This window comes from Pseudoliparis swirei, chromosome 6, assembly GCF_029220125.1.
Source record: "Pseudoliparis swirei isolate HS2019 ecotype Mariana Trench chromosome 6, NWPU_hadal_v1, whole genome shotgun sequence".
Lineage (NCBI taxonomy): Eukaryota > Metazoa > Chordata > Actinopteri > Perciformes > Liparidae > Pseudoliparis > Pseudoliparis swirei.
The window spans coordinates 17,129,073-17,149,745 of NC_079393.1; the positions used below are offsets into that span (position 1 = coordinate 17,129,073).

The 20,673-nt window shown below is 43.9% G+C and overlaps 1 protein-coding gene across 5 annotated transcripts in view; it reads right to left on the bottom strand.

Annotated features, from left to right (window-relative positions):
- Positions 1–5,083: 5,083 nt before the first annotated feature.
- furinb (furin (paired basic amino acid cleaving enzyme) b) overlaps positions 5,084–20,673 on the bottom strand; it is a 73,017-nt gene continuing 57,427 nt past the window's right edge. For all 5 annotated transcript variants that reach the window (XM_056416830.1, XM_056416829.1, XM_056416828.1 and 2 more), the window contains 8 exons: positions 19,688–19,900; positions 17,892–17,992; positions 16,312–16,415; positions 15,406–15,523; positions 14,799–14,978; positions 14,455–14,582; positions 12,576–12,704; positions 5,084–7,629 (listed from right to left, as the gene is read on the bottom strand). In XM_056416830.1, coding sequence (XP_056272805.1) covers positions 6,926–7,629; positions 12,576–12,704; positions 14,455–14,582; positions 14,799–14,978; positions 15,406–15,523; positions 16,312–16,415; positions 17,892–17,992; positions 19,688–19,900 — 1,677 coding nt within the window. In that variant the 3' untranslated portion in view covers positions 5,084–6,925. The remainder of the gene's footprint in view (positions 7,630–12,575; positions 12,705–14,454; positions 14,583–14,798; positions 14,979–15,405; positions 15,524–16,311; positions 16,416–17,891; positions 17,993–19,687; positions 19,901–20,673) is intronic.

Sequence of the window (20,673 nt, forward strand, 5' to 3'; positions counted from 1 at the left end):
ATCTGTTCAGCTTCTGCAATCTCAATGGCTGCATGCACGTGCATGGAGCCTCATACTTCAGTCCTCATCTGAAACATGAGTCAGTCATAGCTGTAGGTAAGTACGATGTCAATCAATGTAAATGACATCAAAGTCATTTTACATTGGTCTAAAATGACATTGAGCTGATCGAGACTTACAGGATTCATTACTTCGCGACACGACTCTGCTGGCAACTAACCTCTAGCAGAGAACCTCTGACTAGCTTCACAATTAATGGCAATGTTGCACTTCCAAGATGCTTTGCAACTACTAGCATTCTGAATAAATGACATTGGCATACATGAATGATCAGCTTATAATTGCGAGTATGAAGTTCAGCTTGCAGTGCTCAACCTGTTCCATCGAGCTGAGAGTTGAGCTACAGGATGATCATTGCAACTTCGCATCTGAAGTCAGGACTAGTCTCATCCGTTCACAGTTCGCAATCAAAGCAACTCTGGATCACTGGCAATCTGCACTATGCTGATGCCAACTGGAAGTCTAGCACTAAGTGTTATCCGATCATTGCACTGACAGAGTCTGAAACGCCAGCTTCAAGCGTGGACTATGAGACAGATAAGCTCGATGCATACAGACCATCTAGAGAGCATCGAATAAGAATTTGTGTATTATCTCATATTGTGAATGTTTGAGATTGACAAATGAGCTGTTGGAACTTAATGCCACTTACTGGCATATGCTGATCAGTTTTGATCAAACTAGCAATCAATATTACGAACATATACATAGGATTCGTGGAATTAATGGGATCTGAGCCATGAACTGTTAGGGTCAAATATCAAATCAGAGATCACTTCAAAAGAGGTGACATCATAGGACACAGTTCTAGGACATTTAACGTCAAAAGTAATGACTTCAGAAGGAACTCAATAACATCAGGATTAATTGAAAGATGTGATGAAATTTCTCATTTACTGTGTCTCTTTGTGCATGACACATATGGTCTTGAGAACACTGAGCATAGCTCTGCTGTTCTGGAGACAGTGGCATCGAGCACGCTCTCTGCTAGATCCTTGTGTTAGACAAGCTACTAGTACTAACTGCGCTGCTGTCTGGCTACATTTTAATGAGAGTACAATTCTGCGATAAAACCTCACTAACTGAAGGTTGTAACATGATTACGTTGACTCACTTGTACAGTTTAGTACACGTCCCTTGCGTCAAAGCATTCACTGGTAACGTCTTATATATGTTCGATTCATGTCCGGGACGTTGAAGTCGCTAAACGCTCTGCACATACTAGACAGTGATACCAAATCTAACATACCGCACTGATGATTGCGTTTGCTATGCCTGTCTCCATCAAGTACTGAGACAGCATAGTAGTATGTATGCCATCAGTGTACAGTTAATAATAGGTACATATTATCATCTATGCATTCTATAGAAGCTGCTGCAAAGCCAGTTTCAGTAATCCAATAAGCCACAGGATTTGTATGATAACAGTATCAAACCTATGCATAAACATAAAGCCATTGCATTTATCATGCGATGCTTGTTGAAGTCATAATGCAGTCCTGATTATATGAATGTCTGTAGTTCACTACTGAACACAGTACTTTGATCATCATTATGCTGATTACGAGAGTAAGCTTCTACACAGGACAAGTCAACAAAGGTAAAGCTGAAGCATAATGTTTACCATATCTTACTGCAAGTTCTACTTAGTAACTAATCCACTTTGGACAGTCATATAGAAACGTCAGTTACAGGCATCACGTCTGTACAATACAACATGATCCTAATGCAATATCCAGTACCATGTCCAGCATAATTCATAGGGTCCAGTAGGAAAGAAGATCTCTGTCAATCATACGTAAATGTACTCAGTGAATTATCTACGAATTAGTCTATTGTAAGTAGTTTGTATTCATTGTATATCAAGTATTGTATGTGTGCAAGTTATAGACAACAATAAATTGACATGATCTTAGGGCACCCTTTCACTCTGCATTTACTAAGTGACAGCAAGTAAGTGGATTGTTCAAGTCCTAAACTTAGTAAACGCAATGCTTTGTTAGCAGCGATGTCTCTGAGTCTATCAAAAGTTAGTTAGGAGTACATGAGCTTAACATGTATTAAGATCAAGAGGTCAAGAACCATACATCGTTCCGTAAAGTCATCATAAGCATTAACATGCGTACTCCATTCGATCAAGACATTCAAGCTTCCAAGGTAAGGCACGTAGTGGACATTTCGAATAGTCCATGGTATTAAGTCAACGTAATTATCAGCATAATCTGAACGCAACTACACTTCAGATTATGTAGTGACTTATGCACTATAATATCGAATTAAGCCATATAGTGACTGCTAGAGCTAACAATCATACAAAGTCACAGAGTCAGTTTTCTTCAAATAGATATCAATGCATGCAATTTATTCAAATGTAGTCAGATACACATAAATGATCATCATAAATAGCAAAGCAAATTCAGTATTAACACATATAATAAACATGAGATAAATAATCTATTCGAGTAGCATAAAGAATAGATAAGCAAGATTAACAATACAGATCCTTAATAGTGTCGTAAGTACATGATGACAACTCAAGGTTCAAATCATCATAGAAATATAAAGATCAGTGTAACATGATTTACAATAACTGTACAGTCAGTATAAAGCTTACCTTAGATGCAAGTCTGAATATCACTCGCTTAGTTAAGTATTGTACTGACAATACCATAGCGCATGCTATTGAACTGACTTATTGATTACGTTAGACTTCTTAAAAAGTCAGTGTCATGTTCGATAACAGTTAGAGATATGCACGTATGTCCAGTATCAGCAGATTCCTAATGCATTCCGGAACAGCAATACTGACACTTCTAGATGGGACTGAACTTGCTACTGACGAGCATCAGTAAATGGAGCAACTAGTGCAGCTAGGCATTGCATTGTCTCTTATAGGAGTGACTACCAGACATAGGCAACACATAAGGCTTACAAACAGGCTTATGAATGAACTTAGTCCAATCTAATACATAGTTAAAACGAAGTGTAAGTTGAACAGTATGATACAGTCATTATCCTATAACCATTAATACAGAATTTCGGTATACAGAAGTCTAGAATGTGATGCTACTGCAGATGTCAGTCAGTATTGCTAAGCAAATCAGTAGTACCAGATGTAAACTATTTCAGTTATCGATTTACCAGTGACTTTGACTCAGAGTGCAGTCACGTCATAGCTTCAGAATTCCTGTACAGCAGAGTCAATCTAAGTGATTAGACGTGCCAGGTGGTCCTCGTGTAGTATTTCATGAACTGCGAGTGAGTGAGCACATTTACTTATTGATGTCATCGTATATCATGGCTGAGTACAGTTTCATCGAAATGCAATGTGTATTTCCTAATGTCTACATATTTACTGTCATCTGCTATTATGCAAAACTGAGAGCTTACCTGAGTAGATTCCTGCTTATGCAGTGAGCAACGTTTCTGCCGTCCTTAAGTCCTGGGCTATTACTTGATTTAAAAACACTCACCTGCTTGCAGATTGGCAGAGATCTGAAGACACGCACTAGATAGGCTGGTAGTACCGGAGTACTTGAACCTACTGAGCCTCTCAGCTTCATATGGTTATGTGCATGTCTTAGTCTTAAGTTATCTGCGTGCATGCACGTAGTCAGACTATCAGTAGACTCACGGTCACTTAATAGACGCATAACACAGGTCCAGATGCCGCCATAACTAAAGTAATCGTGATAATGAAGCTGCTCAGTCATGTGGTTATTAGAAAGGAAGGGTGCTTGATTTTACTCATTCCTCCATTAGAGACTTTAAATGGGCAATACCGTAAGGTGATTAATGAGTTTAGACCTCATCAGGTAAATCGTGAGCAAAATATTTATTCCTACACATTTCTACTTGAGTTCTATTTCAAGAGCTATCAATACCCCAACATCCGGGAAAATCATAATTACATGAGGAAATGCATTTGTTCAAATCGAGCCATTGGATTGATTGACCTAGACCTTGCAGTTTTTAGAAGTGCTTAAATTTTGGTGTCACTCCAATCTTAAAGGGTCTACTTTTGCCTCATCAATTAGTTAACTGAGAAACCTGACTGCTAAAGCTGGCCCTTTAAGACGGACACCTTGTTAGAATAGTTTATCACAAGGAATACAATTATAATTCCCCTTCAATGAATATGAACAAAAAATAAAAGGGTTGAAAATTTTGGTAATAATATATGCCCAGGAACTTTCAACGCACTGAAAAGGCCTCCAAGAACTGCGCTTGGGGAACGGGACCTTGCGAAAATATAACTGGAAAACATTGTTCATAAATTCCTGCACATGAAATTGAGTAAGGGGAAGGTTCCTTTTAGCAATGTGTGTTCCCATAACAGGAATTGGGCCCGGGATGGCCCAAATCAGCTAACGGTCTAGTTCTTTTAATAATTTAATATCCTTTTTAGTGGGCATTATTATTAGAGTAGGCTACACATGAAAGAAGAACCAATGAAAACCATCTCACAGAAACATGTAGCCTACCATGGAGACAAAAGACTTTCCACCCATCCAGTGTTAAACTACATGAGCCAAACCCCACAGTTATCTACACACTCACACACCATTTATAATAAGTATGATGCATCTGAGGGGCACTAAATTGTGCGGCCAGTACTCCCAGCAGATCTAATTATGGACCACAGAATGAATGTACCTTTACGCATGAACCCAGTTACCTGCCTCTGTAGAGGGCGAGGAAGAAAAGTTGCTAATGAACAAAGTTGCCACCAGCTGCCTTTGTTTATCCATGTGCAGACAAACCGTTACCATTTATATTAATTGAAAACTTTCAGGCAGCCACCATATTGAATCTTGAGGAAATAGTTTCTAAAAGGCCTTTTCGAGAGCAGGGAGAAGACAGAATGCTGGCACCCGGTGAACGCCCCGGAGTGAAGGAAACACACTCGTACAATGATTTATGGCCACGAAGAAGTGATCAACCATCTGCGCTCGGTTTGGGTTTCAGATGCAGAAAACAACATTTTTTTAATCTGGCAGTTAAGACACAAACGACGTCGATGCAACAGCCAGGAAATTTATTCCACCATGAAACTTATCTCCACAAGATCAGCATTCATCGTTAAATAAAAAAGGATATAAAACAAACATATAAAATGTGAAACAAGGTGTCATCCCTTCGTCACAGTAAGCGTTCCACCTGCGGCACGTCCACACGGGTACACGAGGAAGTGAAGCATGTGTTTGTCTTTCAATGTGTGGAGCTCACAATAAAGAGGACGAGCTTTACCCTGAAGATCAAACCCACAATCAATAAATATGTTCTGAAGGGGAAATAATCTCATTTCTTATCTGCAGAAACCTGGATGACAAATGTTGTAAAGGTCACCCGGGCAGCTTTGGGCTAAGTGTTATTTTCACTTTATTGAAAACCAGTGTTACTTTCCTCCGAGTCAATGAGACGTGGTGGCGACGCTGCGGTGGCGGTTCCCGAGCCGCTTCCTGCCCGTCAGACAGCCGGCAGCACGGCGCATCGTTCTGTCCCTGAGCAGAAACCTCCCATCTCAAGTGCTCCTATTAAATAAATAGAGTCTCAACTTCACGACCGCTGGCCCACAATCTGCTGGGAATATGATCAAATATAACGTAAAGTTAGGTTTGATGGCCGAGTGTTTGTGTTGGTGACAAATCGATGCATATTGTGAGTGTAATGCACTCAACGGGCTTACGGGAGCCGGGTACTTGTCACAGAAAGCACCGCTCAGCCGGTTTGGGTTGTATACAATTATTCTGGAGGTCTGGAGGACCGTTGACAAGTCTGAAACAATAGCAATGATGACATCATTACCTTCGCATTGAAAATGCCGGAAGGTTATGTTTTGATCGCCGTGTATTTATTTATTTATTTGTATGCGTGTTATTCGCAAAACTCAAAAAGTATTGAACCGAATCGCATGAAATTTGGTGGGATGATTGTTTATTATCAGGGGACCAGTTGATTAGATTTTGGGATCGATCGGGTCAAAGGTCAAAGGTCAAGAACAGGTCAAAATCTTTCGCAGAACTCAAAAAGTATTGAACCGAATCGCATGAAATTTGGTGGGATGATTGTTTATTATCCGGGGACCAGTTGATTAGATTTTGGGATCAATCGGGTCAAAGGTCAAGGTCATGGAAAGGTCAAACTCTTTTTTTACCATAGCACGATACATTTTTGTCCAATTGGCATGCAACTAATGCCAAAATGTTCATAATTCAATGCCCAATCTTGTGATATGCGAAGGTATGCACTCTACCGAGTGCCCATTCTAGTTGCTATTGTTTCAGTGTGTTCCTCATCCGATGTGAGGTCCTGGGACAGGGCGTCGTAGGTGTACACGTTGTAAAGCCCTTTGAGGCTAATTTGTAATTTGTGATGTTGGCCTGTATAAAATAAACTGAATTGGATCGTACGTTGAGCTGATTGGTTACTCTTTAAGAAACTGGGGGTGAAGACATTGAAAAACTCCAGCATGTAACAGGCAGATGGGCTCCAACAAAAGAATTTCGATGGTATTTTATCTTCACTTGGGACTAAGAGCCAGGATATCTCTACCTCTGCTGCTTGATTTTAATTTCTCAACTTCATCTTCGTGCCCCTTCAACCAACTGGACAACATCTGGTCAAGCAGGTCAATAACCTAAAAAATAAATAACACGGTTGTATAACACCTCAGATTGGTGACAACGGGTGAAATGTATAATGAATACACCTGTCATCCGATAGTAATCAAACAAGACAAATCAACAAACGTTAATAAATACAGAAGGAACGATTAGTTGGCTCTTTAGTGCCTTTGACCGGGGTGCTGAGCTCGACCCAGGAGGCGTGGCGGCGGGCTCCACCACAGCAGGCGCCGGTCCGGCTAGATGGAGCTCTGGGTCTTGATGAACGCCATCCTCTCGGCGTGAGCGCCCGTTTCCTCGCCGTCTGATTCAGACCGGTAGGCGCTCATGTCCTCGTCCCCCCACACGGTGGGGATCCCCTTGTAGCATATCCGGGCCTTCCTCTCCCGTCTCTGGCCGCGGCCGAAGCCGAAGCCCATCCGCACCCCCGTCTCTGAATACACAGAGGGCAGTTTGGTCCTCCGGCCCAAAGAAGCGCCGCCGGAGCGCATCTGCAGCAAGAAGAAGACCCCGACGAAGGCCGCCAGGATGAAGGCACAGCTGAGCACGGCCACGGCCACGGGCAGCCGAGTGGACGGAGCGACGCCGAAGCCCGGAGGTTCCTCGCCTCCTCCGCTGTCGTCCACTGCTGTCGGGACCTCCCCCTCTGGCCGGGCTCTGTCCACCTGGAGGTCCCCAACTGGTGGGGATTTGCGCTGGACCTGGTTCTGGTGCGGGCAGGAGGTGAGGACCAGGTGGCTGTGAGGCGGGCAGGACAGGCAGTTCGTCGGCCCGGTGTCAGAGCAGGTGAGACAGGCAGGGTTGCAAGGCAGGCAGGCCTGGACGGAGGACAAGTCCACCCAGCTCTCCAGGGACAGGTTGAGCAGCTGCGGGCCCGAGGTGAAGCCCAGCGGACAGAACTTCACACAACCCTGGAGGAAGAGGGAGAAGCCGGCGCTGCACTCTGGGTGCAGAGCGGAGGTTGAGTCTCATGCATCCAAATGAAAAGCACTGTGACAACGGTGGTTGCTTTTTTCTGTCGCACCAACAGCCACAAACTCAAAATCTTGCGGTGACCAGTGTCAGACGATGAGAAGCGGCTGATTCACACGTCTGAAAAGCTGGAGCCATCTCCTCCCCTCAGGAGTTGCCAATTCATTCTCAGTTAATTGACTGTTTAATTAATAGGCTAATAATTCCATCCGTAATGGATAATTTCTTCTAATTGGAAGTGAGTTCAGAGGTTGTCCACATAACTCATTAATGTGAGTGTTAATAGTAAGAGTAATAGCAGTTAATTGGAATAGAGGAATTTCCTTGAAAGAACTGCTCCAATGTTAATGATCAGAAAACCGAAAATCCATTTAAACCCACGTCACTAATAAATGATTTGCTACATTCCTTATATGTGTTGAATTGTGCCTTCACTTCACAACCATGCAGAAACACATTTGCATTTTTTAATTGATCTCATGTGCACTGAATAGAAGATGGTTCATTTGGTAAAAGAAGGCCTTTTCTTAATTTTCTTCCTTTTAATTAGCTCCAAATTAAAAAAAGACCTTTCTAGGAAGCTCCACTTCCAGGGTCCTGTAAAACAAAGTGTAAATACTATCTCTTGAAATGTAGATTTTAACAACATTTTGGAGTCTGAACTGATGAAGCAGGAGCGATAGAACACTTGAACAACGTAGCGCCTCTCAGACGGACTCAGCTTAATCTGCCGCTCCTCCGTGCGCAGAAAGAAGCTTATGAATGGACATCTGTATTCACGACCTTCACAATTTGAAATACCAAACACAGTCGGATCAAAAGCTTTTGTTGTAAGATCTAGTGCCCGTTCCAAGAGAAGGTCCATTAAAAAATAATCAGAAAAGGTAACCTTTTCCAGCTTGGTCCAAAAGTTCTCAACAGAAGGAGCGAAGGAACCCATTTGAACACAATTTAAAATGGCGGAAAATCCATGGAGAAGCAATTGGGCGTGCTTTATGTGGTTGGATTCGTCCAGAACCACAACATCCAGGAACTAGTCATATTTGATTTTTGTCATAGAGCCACATTTTGGCCAAATTGGACCCCATCGGGACACACTCGTCTGTGGGTCTGTTCTGCAGATTTGGAAAAGCTTCGCCAGAGATTCCTTGCTTCCGAGTTAAATATTATAGGCTTCTATGACTTTTTATTACATTTATATGGCATACTTTTACCATTCATCTATCCAAACCAGTTATCCTGTATTTATGGTCGTGCGGCGCTGCAGCCAATCCCAGCTGACGTCAGGTTCAGGTCGCCGGTCCATCGCAGGGCTTACTTTATCATGACTTATTATCACTCACTAACATGTCATTTGTTAGGGTATTTTGAAGATATTTTTTAATGTTTTGGTATATTTTATGCCTTTTTTTAAGAAATACTATAATATAACTTATGTATGACTGTTTAACCCTCCTGTTACCTTCAAATGTTCCAACATATTTGACCTTTGGGGTCCATTTGAACACAGCAATTTAAACTTCCATTAAATTATTCTAACTCAAACTGTTTCCCAAGTTTAATTGTGAGTTACTTTATGTTTGTTTGTTGACTATATCTAAATGTTAGGTTCTAAAGCTTTTTGAAGATTAGAAAATGGCATTTTATAGTGACCTCAACATCACCCAAACTAATTTGTGTAAAATGTTGATATTTCTTATGTGTTTTATACAGATAAAGAACACTGACGCGTACAAGTTGTGTACAGGACATTAAAAACATATCATAATGTTAATTTGATGTGTATCCAGTTGTGCCCATTAAATTAGGAAAAGTGATGAAATATGAAGCAAAACTAATTATGTCAATCATATATTTAGAGACGTTAAACATTGAAAGGGCTCAAAATTACCCCGAAGTGAAGAACTATGACATTTTGAAGAACTGCATTATGCCATCAAATACTATAATTTAACTTTTTAATTACTTTAGTTCTGCGAGATATGCGAGTCATACTTATGATATACCATGTCCTTTCATTCTTATGGCATACTATACTATTACTTTTTAAAATACATACTACTCATTGAGTTTTTATTGTATTTTTGGGACTTTTTAAAAGCATAGTCTACCATGTATTGTTCATAAAGTTGAGCTAGCTTTGAGGGCCAACTATATCAAAACTGGACAGAACATAAAAAATCTAAAAAGATAACTTTTTCCAGATTGGTCCAGAGATTTTAGCTCTAAATTTGGTGATGATTGTTCCTTTATGGGAAGAGTAGAATTAGAGACAATTCAAATTGGTGGAAAATCAAGCAAGACCCAATTGGGTATGGCTTATCAAGATACATTTATCTGGATTCACAAAATCCAAGAAAATAATGTTTTTTTTACAAGGCCAAAAAAATTTACGGGCCAAAAGACAACGTTCTTCATTAAAGTGCTTTCTTCTCGCCACATTGAACCGTCTTCAACACTGTGTCCTTGTGCCTCAAACAACACGCCACCTTCACGGTGCTCAAGACATGCGAAGGACACACCCACACACCCACACAGACACACACTCACACACCCACACAGACACACACCCACACAGACACACACCCACACAGACACACCCACACACCCACACAGACACACACAGACACACAGACACACACAGACACACAGACACACACCCACACAGACACACACACACACACACAGACACACACTCACACTCACACACACTCACACAGACACACAGACACACACTCACACAGACACACAGACACACACACCCACACAGCCACACACTCACACACACACACACACACACACACACACTCACACAGACACACACACCCACAGACACACACACCCACACAGACACACACCCACACAGACACACAGACACACACCCACACAGACACACACCCACACAGACACACACCCACACAGACACACACCCACACAGACACCCACCCACACAGACACACAGCCACACACCCACACAGACACACACCCACACACCCACACAGACACACAGCCACACACCCACAGACACCCACCCACACAGACACACAGACCAGGGCTCCAGACTAACTTTTTTAACTAGGAGCACAGTTGCTCCTAACTTAAATTGTTAGGGGCGCAAGCAGAAAATTTAGGGGCGCACTTTTTCCTGGGTCAAAATGGGTCTTGGGTGGTCCCAAAAAAAAAATTTTGCGCGCTGTGCGCGCACCTTCTATTCATGCAGTCGAGCTATTGAATGCGTGATCAGCAGCTGGCCGCTCTGCCGTGATACGCGCACACAGGTGAGCACACCTCCTTGAAACATACTATTGAGAACATATTCGCTGACATGAACCTGATGAACACAGTTATTTTTTGTTTTTTCAACGCAGACTTTTTTTTGCCTTAGGCGCTCGGGATTTGTCATAGGCGCTCGGGAAAACGACTTAGGCGCGCGCCCAAATTTTCTCTGCAGGAAAAACCCTGACACACTATAAATCGACTTGCAAAGTTTTCCCATCATTTTTACTGTATTACTGATAAATAATTTGACAATATACAATCTTATGCCTGTTTGCCTTCATGAACTGCAAAACATTCACAACAGAGAACTCTTCAGAAGTTACTGTATTGAGTTTAAACATATTTGAAGAGAAAACATACCTTGAGCATGTGCATGTTGCACTTCGATGTGGCCAATCAAAACATTTGTTGGTTTCTAGAGATGCACCGATCAGGTTTTTGGTGCCGATCACCGATCACTGAAATCAGTATCTGCCGATCCGATAATACCGATCACCGATCACGGTGTTGATTGAAGCATTCTATTTATTGTGTAGCATTATTGCCTAGGACTATGAGGAAATACATATATAAAGCAACTCAAACATTAAAGAAATTACCGATTTCTTTAAACATTTAGAACTTTACTTTGAAAAATTTCCTAATTGATACATTAAAATTGTTTGATTGCTATTGTAGGATTTCAGATATGTATGGAACACATCTGCATCATTCATTTCCTGGAACTCTTGGGAAATCTATATACAGGACTTTTCTTAACATACAAAAGACTGACTAATTTTTATAAACTCTTCCTTGGTACAGTAAACATTTTTAATGTTAGCATAATTTAAGCTAAATCTCAGAAACTATCTATAAAGATACAACATCAGTTCATTGTTTACTTTTATATGTTAGTGTATGATTTGTCGACATCTTATTTTGATAAACGGATGTTGTTTCACGTGGTTCTTTCCGCTAACTTTGCAAAACCGGATGTTGTCACTTAAATCCTTCCGCTAACGTTATCAAAACCCTCGCGCGCTCCAGATCGAATGCGTTTACCGTGAGCATCAGTCTATAAGGGCTCAGACATCTGAGAGTCGGCTGAGTTGACCCAGAGATTCAACTCGGGGGACGGGGACGCCGCTCGGTGGTGAGGATCCCCTCGTGGACCTCTCACTCTGCGGCCCTCGCCCTCGTTGTGTCTCCGCTGCGGTGCGCCTCTTTTCACACATTAGCCCCCCCCACACACACACACAGGCCAGCCTTCTGCTTCGGTTTTCGTCTCCTTTCTTCTTCTTCTGGAGTTAATGTCGGTTAGCAAACCAGTCATTCAGGCATTACCGCTAACTATAGTGGGCTGAAGTGTAGAACAAGTTTGTAAACAACAAAAATATTTAATAACAAAAAAAAGAAATCTGCTAATTTACTGGTCGCGCATGCGCGAGTTGATGAAAAATTTACTCGCACTGTGTCTAATTTTAGGCGCAAAATGCGACCATTTGGTCGCAGTCTGGAGCCCTGCAGACACCCACCCACACAGACACACAGACACACACCCACACAGACACCCAGATGTGAGATGACGGAGTGACACCTGCAGGCACTAAACTACTCATGCTGCCCAAAGTTTGAGTGAAGCTGTAATCATCTCACCGATACAGATCTGCTGGGCATCAAAGGTCTTGCAGCTGTTGTTGGACGGCCGAGGGAAGTCGGATGAGGAGGGGTTGACGACGCTAGATCCAGTACCCCACAGGGTGAGGGTGAACTGCCTCAACACAACTAAGAGAGAGATAGAGCGAGAGAGAGAGAGAGGGAGAGAGTCAGTGGCGGTGCGTCCATAGAGGGCGCTAGGGCGCCGCCTCTCTTAAAATTTTGAGATGAAAAAAAAAAGAAGAAGAAAAAAATTAATACATCCTGTCAAAAAACATTATATGCCAAATCATTTAAATAGTAAATATACCGTGTTGACACGCTACATGTGTGTGGGAGACCGTCAGCCTGTCAACAACCACTTAAGTTAAGGTAAAAAAATATAATATATCGCCAATCATCCTCACGGAGAGAAGCCCCTCCCTATTTTCGGGACACCGGCCCAACGTGTGTGTGCGGCAGCGAGCAAACATTTCACGGTCGTTTCGGCAAGGACGGCTTCTCATTGGCGGATGAAACGTGAATCTTGGGGCACAAAAATGTGCGCTCTGGCCAATGACATCGTTTTATTATTTCACGTGATTGGACTATTCGGCCAATCAGAGACCGGTATCGTTCCCTCAGCCAGAGAGCTCCACGGAGCTACGCGGGCAGGTTGCTCACCGGAGCTGGTCAGCTGGAGGCTCAGTGAGTAATGCGCTGTTTAGTTTCCCCTGTCTGTTGTTCCAAAGTCCTGGGACTGAAACTCTCTGGCCTACAACGGGGTGAGGGATCTAAAGAGCTGCAGACAAGTGTAAAGCATGAATCTTGCCGCAGCCATCTAGCTAACAGCATGAAGCTAACTAGCTAACAGCATGAAGCTAACCCTGTTTGCAGAGCAGAGCAGCAGAAGGAGACCGAACTGGCATCGAAACACAACGAAGAAGTTCTGAAAAACAGACACATTCCCTCCAGAATAATGGAAACAGGCTGGTTAGACATGATTGACTTTCACCAGAGAGTTATTGAGAAGTTTGCCAACTTTAAAGAGAGGAGGCTACTTTTCTTTACAGTAGTGGGTCTACTCTGTCACCCAATGTAACATGTGATCTCTTTCTGACTCTATTCTGCTCTGAACCTCTTTCATGTGAGGGTGAACCTCTTTTATTCTGTAAACCTCTGAAACCCAACCCAATGTGTCTTAAAGCTGCTCTGAACCTCTCATGCCCAAAGTCACAGTGTGTTGATAGTTGTTATTGGACAGTGTTGAGCACGCTGTGTTCTTGAAATAAAGCGTTGTTTTTTACAATATTATACTCAAAACCTCTTTTCTTCTCATTGTTGAGTGCTATTTAAACCGCGTCGCCCAACTGCGCCCCGCCCCCCCAAAAATATGTCACCAGCCGCCACTGGAGAGAGTGAGAATATTAAAGTAACACCTCTCAGAGGGAACAGTGTGAGCTGGCTGAGAAGAAGAGGATATGGGGGTGGGGAAAAAAGGAAGTGATGAGAGCAGACCAAAGACAACAGTGGAGGAGGAAGAGATACCTTCATATCTTATATCCCAAAGCCACACTGGAGTTCTCTTGGAGTAAGTTAACTCTCCTAAAAATCTGCCGCCGTTTGCCTTTTGAAGGAAAATGCAGCCCGATGATTGTAAAAAGAAATATATCACAATTTACTTGCAGAAATATATTTATCTGTCCAGCAGCTTTACAGTTTTAATCCGTCTATACTTCCCTCTGGTACCAAAAATCATACAAACCCAATCAGAGATACTAAAAGAGGGAAACTGAGCAGAGGCTAATTTGAGAAGCATGAAAATAAGCAACACGCTGGCATGAATGTCGGTTTCATGTGATGTAACCAGACTGAACAAATGCTGCCGATGAGCGGTTACCGAAGTCTTGTCCGTTAGCCGCGACGTTTTCTATTTCCAGCGTCCATTCCCCTTGAGGATCCTCGCCCCATGAGTGGGTGGTCATGAAGGCCCAGTCGTTGAATCCCTCGGAGGAGAAGTCATTGGGCCTGAGAGGAGAGGGGAGAAGAGGTGTTTGTGTTATTCTCTCTGAGGTAGAATGCAGTTTTTCCCAGAGAGTATCCTCGTGGGAGTATCCGTGCACAGATAACACTGAGGCATATGCACATTGTGTGTGTGTGTGTGAACGAGAAACAGGCAGAGACAGATATATATACACCAGCACCCGGCGGTTGGTGTGTAGAGTGGTGTATTTGACTGTGTACCTGGGAAACAGCAAGGTGGAGTGTGTGCCCAGTGGGCTGATGAGATGAATGGCCAGCTTTCCTCTCTGGTTGTGGGAGAGAGTGAGGCGAGCCTGAACGTGTTCCAGGGAGCTGACGTGCTCCGGGCGTCCCCAGCAGGCGTCCACGCTCTCGCTGAACACCAGCTTGCTCCCGATGTCTCTGCGGGTTTTGACAAGGGGGAGGAGAGGGGTGGGGGGGGGGGGGTTAATGGTGTGGTCAACAACAATAGCACTGTGCTGCAAATCTACATGAAAGTCCCAACTCCAAGGAGAATACAGTGACATCACACACACACACACACACACACACACACACATTTTGAACATCTATTTTATTTTTACTTTGAATCCCTAAAATACTGTAAATATGTACTCAGTCACAGTCACACTCTCTCACTCTCTCTCACTCTCTCACACTCTCATACTCTCACACTCTCTTACACTCTCTCACACTCACACTCTCTTACACTCTCTCACACTCACACTCTCTCACTCTCTCACACTCTCTCACACTCACACTCACACTCTCTCACACTCACTCTCTCACACTCACACTCTCTCACACTCACACTCTCTCACTCTCTCACCTTGGTTCTGCGAGCATGGTGTGAACACACTGATGCTGTGGTGCCACCGTGGTCCAGTTCTGTGCCAAAGCCACCATGGCGCCCGCATCCAGAAGCCCGTAGCCGTACGAATGACTCACTGTGGGGAGCGAACACAGAGCGACAGGTCGGTGGGCGGTCATGATGAGACAACGATACAGGAAGAGAAACACTTTCTTTTCTGGAATGCTAAGGCATTACATTCAAGAGCATACATGCAGTTCCTTCAGTTATAAAAATAAAGATCATGTCAATGTGTTGTTGTCATTGAGAGGAAAACAAGTCATTGAATCAGAAACACTCGTCTCCGTCTCATGTGTTGCTGGTGAAGCGCTGCAGCAGCATCCGCATGGAGCAAAGGGATCTGGGCAGATAGATTCACACGCTGTGTGATGTGCTGCAGTTTAGCAGAGATTACGCTCTCTAGCTGTTGGATGTGCACTTTTCCCACCGGTGAATGACGTGACAGATTTTTGAAAATATGGTTTAAATGAAGCAATCATGAAAAATATAAAAAAGTATATTATTTGAGATCAACAACAGGATGAGGGTTTACAGAGAATATTGTGTAGCAGACAAAAACATGCACCACAAAAAAAACTACTGGCAATCAGAGTGGAGACAAACCAGCCAATCACAAAAGACTGATTTGATCCAAACTTTTTGACTGACATTGTGGCACTTTGTCAAGTTGGTTGAGCACGCAGAGACCCGAGGGCACACCGAGCCGAGAACACGCCTCCAAGGATTTGGGAGTACACAGAGCAGCGAGTTTGAGAGGTGATTATTGTGTGCGCAATATCAAACTATTTACTACGCACGGAAAAGAGTTTTATTATATAATTCATGTGTGCCAAAATACGACGCCGTCCAATATACCATCCTTACCTCTGCGTCCCACTCCGTTGGTCTTCCAGTCTCCGGCGCTGAGGCGTCCGGGCCGGGCCGTTCTCACCACCAGGTGCTGCATGTCCCTCCAGGTCAGGTTCATACTGCAGAGGCACCGGAAGGAAAGCAGAGTCACGGTGCTGCCTTTCTGTCATTTAATAGATCACACTTTCCACATTATGCACATGTACAACTGTACAGTCGAGGAAATGTGAGGAGCTGCGTGGAAAAGGTCAAGAGTCTGTAGACACGCCTGACACATGATCCACATGAGACATACATTTCTGAAATAATATACAGAGACGTAGAGGAAGCCCTGAGGGATATGTCAGTAAACCATAACAAAGGTATGGGCTCACATTATGGTTTAACACTGGTGAGTAACACCAGTGTTAAAGACACATCATAACCTTTGTGTTGAAAGGTCAGGGGAGACAGTAAAATACAACAGTGGGAAGGACTGCGCCTAGACTTCTCTGGAATGATAGTCTCTAATGAGGTCTGGAACTGGGGGATGATGTCACCTTGCAACAGCAGAAGCCCAATAAAAACGTGTTATTTCAAAAGATATAGCTTCATTAAGAGCTACGGCGGAGAAAGATTGGGACCAAAAGCCGTTGAGTAGCCAATGAGGAGAGAGCTGCCGTGTTGTTTAACGCTACCGGAGACAGATGTAGAAACAGGATTGCACTGTTGCGCATCACCACTGCCACTCTCTGCCACAGCATTCACATCTCATGTGTTATTCATGGCAAGGATGCCGCCTCCCCCCCGCCAAACCACACAATGTCACCTCAAGAGTGAAGGGGGGGGGGGGAAGTAAAATAATAAAACAGCAGAAAGCCAAAACGCTCTGCCTATTAAATGATTCCATCTCTGAATCCCTGTGTGGTATCAGTGGGATACACGAGCGGTTATTACGGCTGCCTGTCAGCAGAACAGAGACTCGGCTGTCGTGGTGGAAGTGAGAGATACTCGTCGTGGTGGAGGTCTGTCAGGCAGTGCCCTTCTCTCATCATATGCAAGCTGAACCTGGCCACGCTCAGCATGTGGACCTGAGCTAGATCCTGGGTTGTGAGGTAATACTGGATTTGGTTTTGACACTCGTCAGGTACACGCTGATGTGGAAATGAAGTCAATTATGCAGAGCGGTGGACGGCTGATAAGAGGACTTAGCACACCGCGACTGAAGATACGAACAAAATGGAGAACACATTAGCGCTACTGACAGGAACTTGGATACCGACACTCGGCGCCTTGTGTGAGTGATAATGAGAGACGCTCTCCGGTTTTAAATCATCACGGCCTACAGGTATTCAGATGTCTGTGCGCACTGCAGCTGCTGATTTGTCTGGCTAATTAACTGATTATCAAAAGCTTATTTTGCTGAGGAAAGGATTTCTGGGCTGAGATTTAGGCCAACGGCGGCTCCCAGATGCGCACGCACACACACACACACACACACAAACGCCCCCCCCCTCACACACACACTTGACAGTTTACATTTAAAGTGAAATGCCCACAAGGTTGACTATAGAAGTAGCTTTCTTAGAGGAGGAGTTTGTGTCCTTCTCACTCACTTGGCCTCCAGAGCCAGAGCGATGATCCCAGCAGCCAGCGGGGCAGAGGCCGACGTCCCCGTGTGAGAGTCTGTGCACTTTTGCCTCAGGTCTGTGGTCACCTTGGAGACGCACAGAGACACACAAGGTTAGGCGCCGTGAATATGACGGTGAGTTTTCCACATCAGCATGAGAGAAGTTCACAGGGAGAGAGGTGAGACCGGGGGAGGGGACAACGGGAGCTCTGCCTGCAGCGATCGCGGGTGGGAAGGATGAGGGATGAGAGAGAGAGAAACTTGGTTCAGTTGCAGGTCGGTGGATCTCCGCCAAAGGATCACAGCCCGGGAAGGGAATGTCAGCCAAATCAGCCAAGTCAGGTCGGGTGGCGGAGAGACAAAGTATGTTAGTACTCTGTGAACACCTCTGCTCTCGGTCTCTGCCGATGCCAGAAAGCTAATGAGGCCTGTCTGGGTCACGATGGGGACACGACAGAAATGAGAAAAAGACGGAGGGCAAGGCGAACTGTGAAGGTCAGGGACAGCTTGTTGGTTTGCAACTCTGGGCCTGACAGATTGTGGCACTAATGGCCATTATCTGTGGAAAGCAGTCGACGTGTCAGAGGAGTAAACAAACAAAAGTGTCTGCACACAACTGTTAGATATCAGGGCTGGATAAAACAACAGTGGAGCACTGTCATGTCCGTTATGCTTCTGAGTAACATCACGGATTTAGGGATTAGTCATATTTACCAAGATGAAGGTTTTCAGCTTGCTTCAGTTTTCTATCATTCTGAACTGAATCATTTGAAAAGTTTTCTAAACTTATTCACAACATTATCTAGGAACTTGTGATGGACAATTCTTTCACTTTATACTGAAATGTTTTCATTAAGGTCGGCTGAATAATTGATGATGCGGAAAATATGTAATCTAATAATGAAAATCGTTGCCGTCTGATGTTGGATGTCGGTTTTGTTAAAAAGCCTTCTCCCGGTCTGCTTGAGATCCGACAGTCGAGACACAAAAGTACCAAACACAAATCTGACAAAGGGAACATGAATCTAAATCCTAGTTTTGGATAAACGAAAGCCGTATGAACTCACTGGGAGAACAAATGGAAGCTTCTGGCTACCAAAGCAACAATTCAACAGCTGTACATTTGAGAATGAGTTCAATTTCATCTCTTTGATGCGCAGTGTCTGCTCGCCTGCAGCAGACCTCTGGTGTATTGAGGAGGAAATTGCAGCTCTATGGTGTGTTGCATGTGATTCTATGTCCCAGAGGCAAGTCTTTTTTTAGCAGCAGCTTGATGAAAGCATTTGGCATCTCTCAATGTCTGTCAGCTTTGCTCGCTGCACGTTTCACATCAGTCACTCGGATTTTGACAGTTTGATACCTATTCTTGATTTTCCGGAGATGAGATTAATGTGTTTGCACACCTGAAAAGGTTTCACTTCGGATGCATCAGCGTGCAAACATGTTGGGCTGACTAATAACGCCGTCGCAAAGTATGAGGAATATGTTTGTTTCTTTGCACCGCTGACATTTACAAGTATAAAAAAAAATCCTACACAAAATCAGAGATGTTTAAAGTGTGTGTGTGTGTGTGTGTGTATGTATGAACAAGTCCTGTTGTTAGTTAAAAAAGAAAAGGAAAAATGACTGACTAAAATCTGCACATTTCCAGGCTTAAAATACATCTGGAATGACTTTGCCGGACAGAGACGTTGAGATGCAGAAGCTGATCTCACTTCAGCGTTATGTAACGTGTTTAATCCTGTCATATTAAGCATGAATGTGTTGCCCGTGTACACCCACTATCTGTTTCTCCCCAGGGTTTCCAGAGCTGAAGGTGGTGGCGAGGGTGGACGAGCAGGGCTCGCTGTACCACGGCACGTTGCCGGACTGCGTGGTGCTGCTGATGGAAAGGGTGTAGATGCTGTTGGTGTAGCCGTCACAGTTGCAGCTGTCCTGCTCCCGGCCACCGTTACCTGAGGCCCACACAAAGATGGAGCCTTGTCCGCCACGGCCCTGTGGACCAGAAGCACGCGAGCGTTAACGTTCATGGAGACGAGCACAGAATAGGGTTAGCGAAAAAGGGACTAACAAGAAGTAGTTGAGGTGTGAAACATTGATTGTGTGACTGCTTGAAGCACTTGTGTGTCCTCTCGCTCAGAAGCAGTGAACCGATGAAGGCACGACTCGTATTAATACATCATAATGTCAGGCGAATTATTGCGGCAGAACATCCGATAACCAACAGAAGAAATGTAATTACAAAATCTATTCAAGCAGAATATAATTTAAGGGCATGATAAAGGACAACATGATATTTGAGAGCGAGACCGCACGCTCTGAACACACACACACACACACACACACACACACACACACACAGACACGAACACACGGCACCTCAGGAGGAGGCTCGAAACATCTTAGCAAAGGAACAAAAGGGTACCGCTTGTCAACGCAGGAACACAGCTCAGACTAGATTGTTCTCGTTGGTTTTCATGCATTTGTCTGCAGCTGATTAGATTACTGCAACTCTGTAATGGCTGAACTGCCCCAGAAATCGATGGACCACCTTCAGCTTGTACAATATAAAGCTGTTGATTTGTACTTTGCACATTTTCAGAATTTCTTCCAGCCCTAGTTACCTATGATCTTTAGAATCGATTTTTAAACTTGTACTGCTTATTTTTCTGGCACTGGTTGGTCTGCAGAGTTGACCTTCTTCCGCTCCCTACATAGCTGATATCTGCCGGCCGACCAGTCGCCGTCCCCAGGGCCGGCTGGAGACA